The 17418-nt window shown below is 32.7% G+C and overlaps 1 protein-coding gene across 2 annotated transcripts; it reads left to right on the top strand.

The window, feature by feature from the left end:
* The first annotated feature begins 715 nt into the window (after nt 1-715).
* LOC149908950 (uncharacterized) lies at nt 716-10109 on the top strand. Of its 2 annotated transcripts, XM_090120529.1 has the most exons (11): nt 716-1162; nt 2663-2817; nt 3692-3790; nt 4229-4315; nt 5664-5753; nt 6216-6317; nt 6453-6563; nt 6896-7109; nt 7963-8095; nt 9648-9778; nt 10002-10109. In XM_090120529.1, the coding sequence occupies exons 1-11, from the start codon at nt 1126-1128 to the stop codon at nt 10037-10039; spliced, it is 1197 nt and encodes a 398-aa protein (XP_089976655.1). In that variant the 5' UTR covers nt 716-1125; the 3' UTR covers nt 10040-10109. The 2 variants fall into 2 exon arrangements, with proteins under 2 accessions (XP_089976655.1, XP_089976656.1); XM_090120530.1 differs by lacking the exon at nt 9648-9778 and having other exon boundaries at nt 10002-10087.
* Nucleotides 10110-17418: the final 7309 nt, after the last annotated feature.

The raw sequence follows: 17418 nt of genomic DNA, 5'->3' as shown, positions 1-17418 counted from the left end.
TAGTGGACGCCAGCCATAAGCGCTACCCACTTCCACAAAGCCAAGGTCATTTATAGGTAACATTGCAGCCCTAATAAATAAAAGATAAAGTAATAATATTATTATTTTATACAACACGGAGTTTGATTCGCAAATTCACACAGATAATACAAGTACATATTTACAATAATTGTTATGCATACAGTATTGTAATCAACGCTGCGCTGGTCTGGATCTGGTTCCAGAGTACCTACCTCATAATTTTATAACCATAATCCCTCCACATATATGTTTAACTATGTATAATATAACATTTTCCTTTATAATGAGTTGATTTGTTTTTTTTTTCCTTCAAGGCGCAACGGAGCGCATTTTATGGTAGATACCTACCTAAATTTTTTTTTGTTTGGAAATAGTTTGGAGTCTAGAGAGTGACAGGCTTCTTTGTACCGCAGCTGTAGTGAAACATTTAATTTCCCATTTCCATGGGAAATTCTTTTGATAACACGCAGACAAACCCGCATAAAGCTAATTACCTACATGTTTATAATTGTCCATAAAAGAATAATAGTTATAAGTAATGCTTCTTTTTAATTTCCTGAGTTTATATTACAATACCTATGTATATCTTGAAAAAAAAATAGTATTCATAATTCATATAGGTACTCAACTCACTGCTTAAGTATTTATTTTAATAGCGGAAGCTAAAAAAAATATATTTGTATCTACCTAATTTATTATAAAATTACGACGTGATAAATTAAAATTTCCTTTTCAATATGTATTTTAATGACTATTAGGTTGCTATGTAGGCTGTTCGGTTCACCAGCGTACTGAATAATTATGTATCGTTCATCGTGTTCTGATCTTCATTTACGGTAATTACTATACCGTTTACCGTGAGCTTAAAAGTGATGGCATCGTCATAATGGGTATACCTACCTACAGACCGGCTCGGTTATTTTGGTGATTAATTCCTATCATTACATTATTATAAAAGACATTAAGTATTACCGCAGCGATGTATTCGATCGGGGTCAACATTTTTGTAATACATTGTTACCTCCAGTCGTGTAGCAAGGTTCAACGGTATCAAGTTTGGTGCCATTCAAAATTATTATTTGTGTTGTCAAAAATATTCCGGAAATGCTTATAAGGTGCATCATATTATGCGCTGTTTTGGGTAAGATTATCTACTTATTTACTTTCAATACGGAATTTAATAAGATATACCTAACCATGATATTATAACTATCTTTAAGAATCCCGTGTGTTGAAACAGGTTCTATATAAGTAGGTATTTATGTTTATATTATGCAGAGACGGACGAAATTTCCATTATTGAAATAACCGCCGACTCTTAATCGTGCATAAGTATATAATGTTATTATGAATGTTTTTACTTTAAAACGTTAAAGATATTATTAGATAGTAATAAAACCAATTTTAGCAAATTAATTGTAAATGAATCTTAATTATTCTATGTCTTACACTAACCATATACCTAATAGGTAATTATTGTGAAATAAGTAGGTATATTTTGTGGTTTGAATGAATACTTTACAAATACCTACGGTCTATGTCTTGAAGTAATAATAATATTATCAATGAATGTGTAATTAAGGGGTGAATTTCTATTTATAAGAAACAATTCTTTGCATACATTAAAGACTGGAACTCATCTATTTTATTGGCGAATGTTATGGTCAGAATTTTTTTAAACGTTTTATGAATATTTTTCGTTACCATTTCGTTACACATTTTAGATTAGTAGGGGGGGGGACTGTGACTCTGTGCTAGATTAGTTATTTATTAAATTATTATTAGTCGGTAACTATCCGTATGCTCTACTGCTCCAGCCTCCCGATCTGATACAGGATAAAAATTAGCATATCTTTCTCTTAATAACAATGGAATTTATAGTGACGACGACGTGTAACCACGGTGATACTTTTTCTAATATTGAATACCTACTATAGTATGATATATTCCGTACCTATTGCCTGCTTTCATTCATGAATAATTTTCGAGATGTCAGTATATTGATGAGATAGTAAGCGCGTTGAACAATTATTATTAAACCCAGTGTGATATCTACATTCTACATGTATAAAACGCTTCTTTGTTCACGAAGCTGTCAACCTGTCGCGGTGGTATAATGTATCAAATACAACTTTTAATCATAAATTAAGGCCTATGTATTAATTTTGACATTCATTTAGGGTGCACTCACACACATCAGTCACCGTCAAGTCACCGATGACTGATCGGTGACGGTTTGTGTACGTATCCACAAACACCAGTCACCGTCATGTTGTCCGTCAGTCACGTCGCCGGTTTGACTGAATCATTGAACACATACATCAGGTTAGTCAGTGATTAGACGTGTGTCACGCTAGAGAACATGTAGCAATTATTGACGGTAGCACGACGCTGACTGAACTGAGACGTGACGGCACCGGGTGAGTGGGGATAAAAGTATGATACATGTATGGAAAGATTATTTGACGTGCCTGACCGGTGACGTCACTGATAGATTTCGTGCCGGCGACTGTCGTGTGGGAACAGAGTCATACTAGAACTATTGATACATATTTTTTTTTAATCCTGTCCGGTGACGTGCCGTGACGGTGACTGATGTGTGTGAGTGCACCCTTAAAAATAACGTATTTTGCCTTTACAGCGCAAATAAGAAGTCAGAATTTTGGCAGGAAGGGTTTCTTCGATTTGGACAACGTAATAGGCAATCTTTTTCCCAATTTACAACCAGGTGCGGCGGGAAATCCGTCGGCAAATTACCCAGGTGCCCCTACTAATTACCCAATTAATGGTGGTCAGGTAGGTAATTTTTTTTAATTTGAAATTAATGTATTCCAATTATTTAGTACATACATATAAGATTATTAATGTTATAATTGAATCATTGAAATGTTTTACGTTAAACAGTTTTATAGACGGTCATTAATTGACGGTTTAAATATTAACAAAAAGGATACCTTAGGAAATTCCAGGATAAATGCCGTAATGAAATAACTTATTCACGAAACGAAGAACCCATTCGGTACTTAATATAAAATAATAATAGCATTAGTCACGCAATATCCTTCTCAACATTCTTAATAGTCACGAAAAACACCGGACAGCTAAATTTTGATGAGACTTTGGGTTCACCATTCACTGAAACTCCCCTATCCCAAATTCCCCATTGATCCTGTTTGTGCGAAAAAGTTATTCGGGTTAATTTGTAATGTCTTTGCTTTTTTTTTTCGAAAACGGTAAGTCTAATGAAAAGTAAACCTCCGACAAAAGTATCCTTTTTACTAAAATGGTCACCATATCTGAGAATCATCCTGAATACGTAAAATCCTGTAAAATGCAGTCGAATGCCAAATCAAGTTTTAAACTAATGCAAAAACGCAATTTTAAATAAGTACATTAAGACATTATCGCTGATAAATTTATAAATATTTCTTTTTATCTTGAGAGCAATTATAAACCGAAGTAATAATGACATTTCTATCTTCTGCGGTAAAATTATTACGTGTACCTACCTTGTTTAATTAAGGTAGTGATTACTAATCACGTTTAAAATTATTTTGTTGATAGGCAGGCCAAGTACTAGGATATCTAGTACTAAACTCTTTTGGGAAGTTTAAATACGGATTGAAAATAATTCTATTACCTAGTTTAATCTTTTAAAATAATTTTACAGACGAATAATCCCCAAGGAAATATTTGGAATAATGGAAACGGCAATCCCGGAGTGAATTATCCAGCTAATTCACAATATTACCCAGGCAACGGAATTCAGGTGAATTTTATTCGAATCTTTTGTCAATTTCTTATTCTTTTGCTTATTAATATAATTGGTAATAATAAAACTTATCTTCTAGTTTCTATGTTGTATTTTAATGAAGTTACGACTTATGAAATGTTCAATATTCATTCAATATTATATTTGCGGGGATCGTATTTTGTTAGATTGTATATAAAAATTACTATAAAAATTTATTACGTTTGAAATATTTAACTACAAAACTCTCCTTTCCTTTAAGTTATTTTATAATTATACGATGAAAAAGTATCTCATTTTTATGGATAAGCTATTTTCTATCTTTATTATGAGTTACCTATGTATTGCTGTGACTACATTAGGTTTTATTTGGTAGAGAATTTATAAAAAATTGCCAGTTTTAATATATAAAACTTATAATTTAAAAATCATAGTTTTTGATTTTTTTTATTATAGACAAGGTGGCCTCCACGAAACCCTGGGAATTTAAATAATTGGAACAACCCTGGTTCTTCCGCCGGGTTACCTTCTAACGGAATACAAGTACGTAACATTGTATTGTAGGTATTAAGTATTTGTTTGTTGAGAAAATTTGCAATAATTAACATATACATATATGAATATTTTGAGGTCAATTACCAAAATCCTTCCCGACCAATTGGAGTTGGAACAAATCAGGTAACTTTTATAATGTTGCACGGGGATTACAATTCATAAGGCGGGTCCACACAGCGCGAAGCCAGCAGAGATTTTGCTGCGCGAAACAGATCGGTCAGTATAGACCCGCCTTTCTTCATTCATTAGCTTTTTGTATATCTATAACCACGTTGACTAAAATATATATTTTATTTAGAATTGTTTTCCCCAATGTGAGTAGCGAACCTTGTAGGTACTTTACGAATTATTTCAATAACCTACAAATCAATGAAAATATTATGTCGTAAATATATTAGAAAATGAAATAAAACAACTCGTACTATGTAGAGTCGTGGGTTGCGTTACAAATGCTTCGTTGAACACGAGTGTCTTCGATTGGTGGTATTGAAGGCTACTAGAGATTTGTAATGAAATCTCTTAATCGGATACGGTTCAATAAGCGTCGAATTTTCACATACATCCAAAAAACTTACTGAACTCATTTAAGTACATTTCCTTTTTAACTAGAGTGGTAGAATAATTTACTATATTAAACATTAAGCATAATTTAATGCAAATGAGTAACAAGTAAGGTAATTGGATAGAATTAATTGTAACATTGCAATGGTAATATTTAGTAGCTTCTAGCTTTTAAAACATTAACCAAGTAATTAAACTTTACTAATAGCACTAATAGTGCGCCGTCTAGAGTAACAAAGCGGAGGTACACATTATATAGAAGTAATAATTATCATTACCATATGCATATCTACTCGGTGTGTTTTAATATATGCTCATTGTAATATTACTATGATTGTTTATTTATATTATATAGTATGTAGTATGAACTAAGATATTTGAAATTTGTTCTATAATGAAGAAATTAAACCAATTTCTAACAAATTCCAAGAAAGCAATGTTTATTTTTAAGTCCAAGATTTATTTTCAGAGGATTATTAGGAAATATTTAAAGTTTTCGTACATTTGATTAAACAAGATAGATGAGTTTAGTTAACTATTTTAATAAGTTAATGAAAATATTGATGCATAACTCTCAGACAAATATATTATTTTATTAAAAAAAATATTCACCTTGACTTTAGATTTGCTTTAGATAAATATATGTCACGAATAGGGATATTAACAGAGTAGATTAAATAATGAAGTAATTACAATACCCAAACTATTAGATGTTTGGGTACTGAAGGTACAATATTGTCCGTATCGTGTTTATCTTTGTTTCTTCGCTTCGTAGGGGAGGCCACAGTATCCGGGATCAGGAAGTAATTGGAATGGGGCTAATTCCAACTACCCAAATGTGCAGACTGTACCTGGCAATGTACAGGTAATGTGTAAATATTATATAGTACTAGCGGTCCGCCCCGGCTTCGCCCGTGGTACATGTTTACGTTTTCTCTACATAAGAACCATCCTCGTACTTCAAGGAATATAATAAAAAAAGAATTATCGAAATCGGTTCAGCCGTTCTCGAGTTATGCGCTTACCAACACATTTTGCGATTCATTTTTATATATAAGAAGACTAGCGGTCCGCCCCGGCTTCGCCCGTGGTACATATTAACGTTTTCTCTACATAAAAACCATCCTCGTACTTCAAGGAATATAATAAAAAAAGAATTATCGAAATCGGTTCAGCCGTTCTCGAGTTATGCGCTTACCAACACATTTTGCGATTCATTTTTATATATAAGAAGATTATATTATCTGTGGTAAATAGTGTAGCGATAATGTTTTTATTTATTTATTTACATCACATAGAACTTACTGTAATTTTTTTACTATTTTAGGAGAGACCATATCCAGGACAAGGTTATGTCGGACAAAATCCAAATGTGAATTTTCCGGGAAATAATCAATACCCCAATAATAATAATAACGATAAACTGCAGGTAATAGATAATATATGAAATCTTTAAATATATTACTAAAACAAATGTATTTATAAAAAAAGTTTAACCGTCATCAGGTGGAAATTATTACAATCGAAAGTTGAACATTTTTCACCAAGAATTTTTTGCTTTCAGAAACTTAACCCTAATTATCCAGGTGCAAGAAATAATTGGAATAATGGGGCTGTAAATCCGGGTATTAATTATCTTGGGAACACGCAGACTTATCCAGCAAATGGAATTCAGGTAACTTTTGTAATTAACTCAACTTTTCATTAATGAGATTCATTCTCGAAGAAATGGCACATATCTCGCTCAATTTCGCGTGAAACCTTGCTGAACTCCCTTTTGATTTAACAAAGTAACATATTAATTGCTGTTATTTGAGATGTAGGTACATAAATTACGTATGCTCAACAAATGACGTAAGTTTACTCTGAAGGTTCAATATTGAATAGATAAATTTTAATTATCTAATACATGTGTTTATTAATGGTAAATGATTGCATATTTCAACTGAACTGTTAGGGCAATTACGATTTTTTGTTTAAGAAGATAACATAATTATATTGTTTAAGGATCCAAATTCTGTTGCATCCCAACCTTGGAATCCAAATAATAGGCTACAAAATTTGCAAACCGGAGAAACGGGGTTGGGACTTCAAAATAATCAAAACCAAATAAACGTCCCCGGTAACACATTTGAAGGTTTTCCGAATGAAGGTCAAGCGTTTGGTCAACAAACACCTGGCTTCAACCGGGGGCCTGCTCAGGAAAGTCCTTTCAATACTGGTAAGTATCAACAAATATTATTTTGCACAATTTCGTCTACGTTTATCGCTCTTCTCGAAGTTTTAGAATTTTACCTTAACTAATAACTAACTATTTAGATTTCTATGGTTTTAAGCTTAGGTTTTAAGTATCTCTAATAGATTCGTAGTGATTTTTTTATTTTTTTGAAGTGGCGCTTCTTTAGCGGCGTTGGGTATAAAATCTTAAACTCGCGTCAGGACACGTGGCCTGATCGAAAAAGCGTAAGACGGATTTTTTTTAGCCCTTATATTCCATGCGTAAGACGGATTCCATTCCAAAATATCAAACATGCTGAACGTTAATAATCAAGTTTTCTCTTCTGCCGGCACTCCCGGAGTGCAACCCATATTTTTTTTTCGAGTTTTTATTTTCGACGTAAGCCTAAAAAGATGCGAGTATAGTTCAAAATTAATTAGTTTTGAGGTCAGACATTTACTTCAAAAATGTCTGTCATTGTATGGAGTAAGGTATGGAGGTTGTTAATTTGAGTAAAAGCTGTAATTTCAAGTTGCTGTAATTGTAAGTTAAAACCAATTTGGGCCTCTGTATTTTATAGGTTGTCAACGTACCAATTTTTCTCGGAAAAGCTAGTAAATACTGTTGCTGGAAAGGGGAAGCCATAATTGATAACTTACATTATATAAATAGCTCTACATAATATAACGCAAAATCATTGCAAACATTTTCATTTGCATACACAATAAAAGTTATCAGAGCGAAATATTTAACTGAAAAAACTAAGACTGAAAGTCGTTACTTACAGCTAGAAGATTGTGCAATTTTTCGCATGAATTTCGAAGTTATTGAATGGCTATGCAATTTTTCTCCGCAGGTTTTCGGCACGAAGCTTTACAATACCCCAATCAAAGCGGGTTGACGGATGATTCTGCCAGTACTGATAAGGTGGCTATTTTAGGCCATCCCGTGATAATATCGAATATTACACCGCCAGCAGAATTCAAAAGGTCAGAATTAACTTTTAACACAGGTACACCTACGACCTACCTACACAATGATATCATAGTGAAACTACCAGAGTAGCCACATTCCTCAATAAGTTTGATGTAGTACATTATTATTTGAATATAGTGAAAAACATACAATAACAAATACCTAGGTATATGAAAATTCAAGTCAAATGACAATATAGGTACAGTAATTGTTGATATATATATATTTCTATGTATGGATACGGATATATATGGACTAGTACGATTCAATGAATGCCTGGTTCAATTTTTTCACAAATTCAAATTTGCAACAGAATTTAAATCCTGACTGACCTATTTATGAATTGCGTGTTAAAACGCAAACGGTTAACTATTTTTAATTTAGGGATTAATTATCTTGGTCGGAATTTATGCAAAATCGTTCAAACTTGCAGGAGTTTGTATATAAAATAACATTTTTAAGCGCGGCATGATCAGTGAGATTAAGCTGCACAATGCCTTGCAGCTGTAGTTAAAAAATGCAACCTCGGGCTAAATTCGCTTCTTTGCATTGCTAACGAGAGATGAACTTTTCCTTTCGTGTAATATTTTGTCGTAAGATAAGCTTGGTAACCTCGTTCTTACGACATTTTTTCGTTTCAAGATGTCCATTTATTTTATATACCTACTCTGGTAGATATATGGCGAAATGTACGCTCCATTCACAAGCTCCATTTATTCTCGGCGTATAAAATTTGCCATAACTTATGCAAAGTAATTAGTAGTGAAATAAATTTCCATATTATGCATATTGCAAATTATTCAAAAGTATGCGCAGTGCTCACATAAAGTATTTTAGAGCTTAAGATAGCTCATTTACGATTCAGTTTAATTAATACATGTACCTACATAAAAAGCTGCAAATTATAATTATACAAAAAGCAACGCGACTATATTAATTAAAATAGTTTTCAATTACTTATTTCTATTGGACTTGCATTGCATAAGTAAATAAAACTTTGTATATTATTTATTTGAATATTCAAAACCCAACATGATTACATGACACAATATCGTTACAATGGTTGTCGGTTTGATGTTATTTCGTTATTTGCGATTTCGTGTTAGCGAGATGCTTTTGAACAATTGGCGAATACATTATGTAGAATTCACAGAGGTACGAATCAGACGTTTCCAATTGCGTTTCCACGTATAATTAGTACAAACACAGTATATCCATGGTTTGCTATTAAATTCGATCCTTTATTAGTTCATGAGTAGGAAAACGCGTTTTGTTTTATTAATACCTAATACATTACAATTTTTTTACAATTCATATGTATTGGAATATCTATATTTTTGAATGTTAAAGTTGGTACGTCAATAAAAGGTGTATTTGAACTGTGATTTGAACGATACACTGATATTGTTCAGAAACATTTTTATCCACAACCACAATTTATAATTACCTTGATATGAACGTTGTTACAAGGGTAATTCTCGAAAGTTTTGATTAGGTAGGTACCTATTTAATTAATGAAAAAATATGTTTAATAGAATTGATTATAATTATTGTATTTGATACCAGGGGACCATTAGACCCGACCCAATGTGTGCAAGACTGTCCGACGAGCACGAGGTATGAGCCGGTGTGTGGAAGCGATAATATAACTTATTATAATCGGGAGAAGTTTGAATGTGCTGTGAAGTGTGGTGTTGGTACGTATCCTTGTGATTATTAATGTATGTTATGTTTTTGTCAAACCACTGCAGCTATTTTGATGATTTTTCGTAGACTAGATGTGAAGATGTGCATGTTTTATGTTTCCAGCGAAAGTAAAACTTGATGAATGTGGCTATTTAATTGAAGCACTTTATTAGCATTTTTAATTTTATTTTCTACTATAAGTAAGTATAATAACGTAACTATGTTTTTTTACAGATGTCATGATTGTAAGAAAGGGCCCATGTGATGCATAATGGTGCAACCGTGCAACCATCAATATAATAAATAACATTAATATTGTCAATCTTTTTTTTTAAATTAAAATATAAAACGTTCATGCATTTTTTTTATATAGAAAAATAAATCGGTGGATATCATTCACATCCTTCTTCCCTCTAATATATACAATCAATAAATTGTATCTTATCCCCGTTGAACAAAATTTCTAATCAAGTCTTTATAATTATACCGATACTTACCTATATTACGAAGAGAGTCCATTTTCGTATGAAAATTATAATTAAATCTTCTAAGGAGCTCACGCTTCACTGCAAATGAATTAATTTTCCATTTCATCTTTTTAAATCTGCCTTTTAAAGTTTTAAATTAAAAATTTCAAAAGACCGTATCCAAATTACCTTCACTAGGCAATGTGCCCAGACTGGAGATGTTATCCCGTTTAACAGCCAAGATATTTTTTTAATTCACACAACTTTAATTAATGTTTTTACTGCTGTTCCATTTAGTTTCGGTGTTAATGAAGAACTTAGGTATACTTTAAATGTGTCACTTCCGCGTTTCATTATTGCACACTACCTATCATGGAATTTAATTTGTGTGTACGGTTTTAAAATTGGCTCTACTATACTACAACAATATACTATACTATAGAATCCACCTTCAGAATAAGAGCATAATAGATTTATAGTAAGTATGTAAATAATACGTAGATTTCGTAAAATTGGATGGGATTTGTGAACAAAACGCTTACGAATTCCAGTCTTTATTGGCATCGATGTTTGAATCCGTAATAAAAATAACACAAGCCTGGTCTCGATAACGTACGCACGTTTACAAGCGATTGTCGAATCAGTAAATTGAAAGTGTCGTTACCCTTATCTCGCGCCTACATGTGACTCGTTTCGGACGTGCAAAATTACATAGCTCTCGCTTCCGTTACGATAACGAGATAACTTTGTCAATGATTGCGCTATAAGCTATCCCAAAACTTGTTATGGATAATCGGGAATAGGGAGATGTCTCATTTTTAGGAGCACCACTCCTCCCGTCTATTATCGTAACGCAGTACGTGACGCTAGTTCGAGAACGAAACTTAGGATCCAACGTACTCATTAGCACTATGATATAGGTAACTAATCTGCAATCATGATAAAGACTACCTACGCCTTGAGAGCAGGCTAATGAAAAAGCAAGGTCACATGATGTCACTTGAAGATGCTTGGTAAATCTCAAACCTAGTTTTGAAATCCTAATATATCATTCAAGATAAAATACCAGCTACGAAGAAATAAAATAAATAATATATCTAGAACCTATAAGTGCAATAACTCAGTGTAAAGTGCTATATTTCACTTTTATGGGCGCAAAATGTAATGGATAATGTTCTTAAATATCGATTATTTCTTTGCAGACTTTTATCGTAAAATTCAATTAAAGTTTTAATCTTTCGGGAGCAAACTTTGGTGTAGATTTTACGTGAAAGAGATCTGTAACGTGATTGTTAAAAAGTGTTCAATAAATGTTCTTCAGCGCCTTTGATTATGAAAAAGGTGAAGAGAGGTGCTAAGGGGCAACGAGGTGGAGTGCCAAACGAAAAGGGGATGCCGAGGAAATTGTGTAAAAGCACCCTTGAGTGAATCTCGACGTCTGAGTGCGTTTATATTATCTTGGCGCGAATATGCTGACTGGTTCTATTTATTAGATTGTACGTTGTAACATAACAATCCACCCGCTTTCCTTGACATCCTTGAAAAATCTATTTAAGATCACGACGATGGCTCAAATTTGATTGCGACAGGAATAAATTAATAATAAATGGGACATCTAAAATGTCTATAATATTCTACATATTTTTATATAGGTTTCATATAGATTCATTAATTAATAATTGATGTTTGCAAAATATAATTAAAAAAGAATTATAATAAGAAGTAGTTACGGATAGTTTTTAAGTCACATAACAGTGAAGTGCAAGCAACAGTGGTAGTTAAATTTAATGTCGTGAAACGCAAATTATAACTTTAATAAGAGTACTAAAACTTTATGAATTTAATATACAAGTTTGTGACTTTTCTTAAGAAATGTGAGGTTTCCGTTGTTAAAAATTCAATACAACACGTTCTAACATAAGTGGTATTGTAGCAAAGTGATCGAAGAGCTCGGCGTAACCTAGCGGTGTGAACTTGTAAGAAACAAGAAGAGTTTTCATCATTATTTTATGAATATGAATTATAACGTAAGAGACGTATTATAATGAAGAAAATGCTGAATATTATTTAAAACATCTCGAATTAATACGGTTAAAATAATTAATACTTCACTGTAGAGGTCGATTAAAGAATCTGCATAAATATAACATTAAATTGAATCTATACGTCAACATTATTAATTCAAGTACGTAGGGAATTTGAAAGATGCTGTCTCAGCATAGCTGATAAAGACTGTTGTATGTAATATTTTATTTCATAACAAATGTTTAAATATTGCCAGCAGCCCTCGTCTGTATATTGAAATTTATCTATTAAGAGAACGTTGCCTACAACAAAAATCAAACATTCTAAGAAGAGTATAAAAAGGATTATCCAAATTAAATAGCTCGAAAGTTTGCTGACTGAAGTCTCAGTAAACACAATTAAGACGGATTCCCGCATGTGGAAGGTATGGGCATGTCTTAAGGAATAATTTTCTGTAGTAAATCCGGATTTTACTGAGGCATTTCAATATTCAGTAAACCTTAAAAGGAATTATAACGAAACTAGGGCACTTTAAGATGGAGATGCAAAGGAATTTATATATAAATAAGGGAACACAAGCTGATGTCCAGGGAAATAAACATTATCCACTTTTTTGTTACTAAGCATCGTGTTATTACAACATGTAAACAAAAATTGGGATATGAATATTAAAAAAACCGGCCAAGTGCGAGTCGGGCTCGCGCACAAAGGGTTCCGTAGCAGCAAATATAATAAATTACAGTTAAATCAACCTATCTCAAAAACTATAAGAGATACTTTGATCAAACCAAAAATCGTTGAAAGAGTTAATTAGCATGCATCACCTCTATTTTTTTTAGAATTTTATACCCCGTAGTTATAAAAATAGAGGGGGGGGGACATACTTTTTACGACTTTGAGAGCTGATATCTCAAAAACCGTTCACTTTAAGAAAAATGTTTTTTAGAAAACTTTATATCATTTTAAAAGACCTTTCCATTGATACCCCACACGGGTATGTACATCGAAAAAAAAAATTTCATCCCTCAGTTACATGTATGGGGGGCCCCACCCCCAATTCTTTTTTTTACTATTTAGTGTCATATTTTTGTAGCGGTTCATACAACACATATTCCCATCAAATTTCATCACTGTAGTACTTATAGTTTCCGAGTAAATCGGCTGTGACAGACGGACAGACGGACAGACGGACAGACGGACATGACGAAACTATAAGGGTTCCGTTTTTGCCATTTTGGCTACGGAACCCTAAAAATGACAGATGTTTTCCTTTTTTGAATTTATCAATTTCTGAGAAGGCCCTCTGAACTCGAAGAATCCATGCCTATAGCAAAGCCTATAGTTTATACTTGTGTATGAAACTATGCAAATACTTTTTAGGTGTATAATGTATATTATACTAGCTTTCCGCCCGCGGCTTCGCGTTTTCAGAGAAAAACCCGTTCCCGTAGGATTTACGGGATAAAATCTATCCTATGTCCTTTCTCGGGTATCAAAATATATCTATACCAATAATTTCATGCAAATTGGTTCAGTAGTTCAGGCGTGATTGAGTAACAGACAGACAGAGTTACTTTCGCATTTATAATATTAGTATGGATTATGATAGGTTGTAAAGTAATATTCCTGTTAAACATAACTTAAAAAAAGCCAGCACTTTTTAAATATTGCTAATTAAGTAATTAAGACAAGAGTTCTTTCCAATAATCGTACCAGATTTTAATAAATTTAAAACCAACAAGTTAATATTGCACTATATTTTGAAAAGCTATCATTTCATAAAAAATATTCACAATAATTGCCTTCTTTATTTATTAACAAACGACATAAGGGTTTTGTTTTGCATTTAAGTAAGCACAATCTTATCCAGTGTTTAACACAAGTAAGGCAAGACAACAAAAGGAAAGACAATTGTTAGTGTTCTGAACTCAATGTATCAAACTGTCGTTATATCAAATGCTTCCATTAGGCTGTTAAATACAACTTTAACTAATTTCGGCTCTACACAAAAGATAACTTTGGTTTTGTTGCAAAGTTGCTCGAAGAGATTAGAGGTATATCAATTGTAGAGTCGGGAACTCTACGTATGCTTTGATATTTACGGGGAAGTTCTTATGTAGTTTAGGTATTGAATAGGGAAAGTTTTACGCACTGTCATGTGAATAAGATATGACAAAATTATAAATTACTAGCTTTTCGCCCGCAGCTTCGTATATAAAGGACAATTGACCGTGACAAATGAGATTTACACTTATCCTCCTCGTTAGTCGTTACTATGTTACTATCTCCAGTCACAAAGTACAACGTGAAATAAAGACAAACATACAAATAAACGTGTCTTTCTTTTGCATTTATAACATTATCTATAGTAGGTAATGCGTATTACATAGTATTATTACTATTTAGAAGGAATACGTCTGATCAAGCTCTCCTAGGATTTAACTCATTTGGAAACGTTGGTTGAATAATTAATAGATAATTGTAACTCACTTTCATCATTGCCATCGACAACTGAACGAATATAGAAGGAGTCTAGACTCCAGATTATAAAGCAGAGAAGTTCAATATATAAAGATATTTAAACAAGATGTATTTTTTCATGAAAATAATTCATATAAATTTATAAAGAATAGAAAAAATTCGATCACGAGGCGGGACTCGAACCCGCATCCTTCGCGCCATTCCGGGGCGGATGCCTGACCAACTCAGCCACTCGTGACCCGCCAGAGCAATCGAATTTATTCTATTCTTTCAGTTTTATGTGTCTGAAGGGACACACCGCGCGCCATCTATTGAGATGATTAACAACCATTTCAACCAATATGAAGCACTTTTCAGTGAATACAATATTGTAACGATGGAACACGACCTTTTTTGTTGAATTTATATTTTTGGTTTTATGGCATTCAAATGCTTTATAAATATAAATTTATAAAGAATAGAAAAAATTCGATCACGAGGCGGGACTCGAACCCGCATCCTTCGCGCCATTCCGGGGCGGATGCCTGACCAACTCAACCACTCGTGACCCGCCAGAGCAATCGAATTTATTCTATTCTTTCAGTTTTATGTGTCTGAAGGGACACACCGCGCGCCATCTATTGAGATGATTAACAACCATTTCAACCAATATGAAGCACTTTTCAGTGAATACAATATTGTAACGATGGAACACGACCTTTTTTGTTGAATTTATATTTTTGGTTTTATGGCATTCAAATGCTTTATAAATATAAATTTATAAAGAATAGAAAAAATTCGATCACGAGGCGGGACTCGAACCCGCATCCTTCCCGCCCGCCCCGCCCCGGAATGGCGCGAAGGATGCGGGTTCGAGTCCCGCCTCGTGATCGAATTTTTTCTATTCTTTATAAATTTATATTTATAAAGCATTTGAATGCCATAAAACCAAAAATATAAATTCAAAATAATTCATGTTGAAATACAAAAGATTAAGCAATATTTAAAATAATTCTTTCCGCTTTTTTAGAACGCCCAAAATCCGGAAATACTTCGCCCAGTATTGATTGATATTCAGACTTTTTGGTGTATTTAATTCAACACTAGGGTGATTTATTAAACCATACTTTCATAATGTGCCATTGAAAACCCTCTCTTAGTATCGTGTAGGTAACTATCTACTTAATAATATAAAAACCATTTTTAATTAATTTGTAATGTGAAGTGTTTTTACCACGAACAAAAAAACCCCATAACTTGGTATATTATGAGTATAGATTGGTATGTATGCTTAAGTATAGAATTATCGAGTAAATATTTTAGATGATTTTAAAGAAATTATAAGAATGAGAAAAATAATAAGAATTTTATCCTACTGCGGAACCCTGAATGGGGATGCGATGAAAGAGAAATAAAGATCTTGAAAACGTAATTGGAGCTGTATAATTCCGATAATTGAAAGAGCTATGATGTAACATCAAGCTTGTTATGATTAATCTTTATTCTTTTAATTTACATATATGTATATTAAAATATTAAGTTGGCTTCAATACATTCAGCGAAGATTGTGCTCATATTTTAGGTATGATATTGAATATATTGCAAGGATTATTTTAAATCATCAATATAATAATATGATTGTCTATATTTCTAAATTCGCATTAACGCAACCATAATGTACCACAGTGCTCAGTATAAAAATACCTACGTAAACGTTTAAAATGATAATGTGATATGATAATGTAATCAAAAGATAGCTTTTTCGATTTATTCGCATAGTGTATGTAATTGAAAATTACTGAGCGGGAAAATCGGAGAGACTTACGAAACTTGAAAAAATTTGATGGCTCATAGAGTTTCTTATTATAACAATGTAACAACTAATAATTCCGTCAACAGCAGTTCATATAAATCGTAGTATGGCCGTAATGCCATTGTTACACTTTTGAAGAGAACTCATAACAGTAGATCCCGATTTTATTGCGCTTTTGCACTGTGCAATATGCTACTGTAAAATTGCTAAGGCTCTACCTTCAATGGACTGTATCATCATTGTTGTCAGAATTTTATGGTTTCGTGGTTCGTACTAAAGATGGTTTAAACCATTGTGCATGTTGGCTGAAATATATTGATGGCTGTAATTCATGTATACGAATAAAACACGTATCTTTTTTCAACTATGTAGGTAGTTGCTATTTTAAAGCACTAAAACAGTAGCGAGTGTTGAGAATCACACTTAATTTTTTATGTATAATATAAAGGTCTATATTCCATAGGAATGGGTGAGTGTGAAAAGTATGGTATCTGAAATTTTATAGGTGTTTGGTTATACATATTATGTAGATATGCAAAGACTGAACTTCATCATACCTGCTACGGTCGATAACTTAAAACTACCTATCTTCTGTGTATGTATATTATATGCAAGTTTTATGTTTACTTAGTTACTTTTATATTGTTTTATTAACAATTGTTATAAATAACTTAGAAGTCCGACCCAACTTCGCCCGTGGAACATGTTTACCATGTGCTCTCCATAATAACCATCATCCTCGTAGTTCAAGGAATATTATAAAAAAAAGAAATAACTAGATCGGTTCAGCCCTCATCGAGTTATGCGTTTACCAACATATTTTGCGATTCATTTTCATATTATAGAGACAACACATTTTTGATATACGGATTATACGGATGTACTG

The sequence above is a fragment of the Colias eurytheme genome, chromosome 4 (assembly GCF_061535395.1).
Source record: "Colias eurytheme isolate Ceu_HAF_F1 chromosome 4, ilColEury1 Martin Lab GWU primary, whole genome shotgun sequence".
In the NCBI taxonomy this organism is placed as follows: Eukaryota; Metazoa; Arthropoda; class Insecta; order Lepidoptera; family Pieridae; genus Colias; species Colias eurytheme.
Note: the sequence above shows the minus strand (reverse complement) of the source record. Positions and strands in the feature narration are given on the sequence as shown.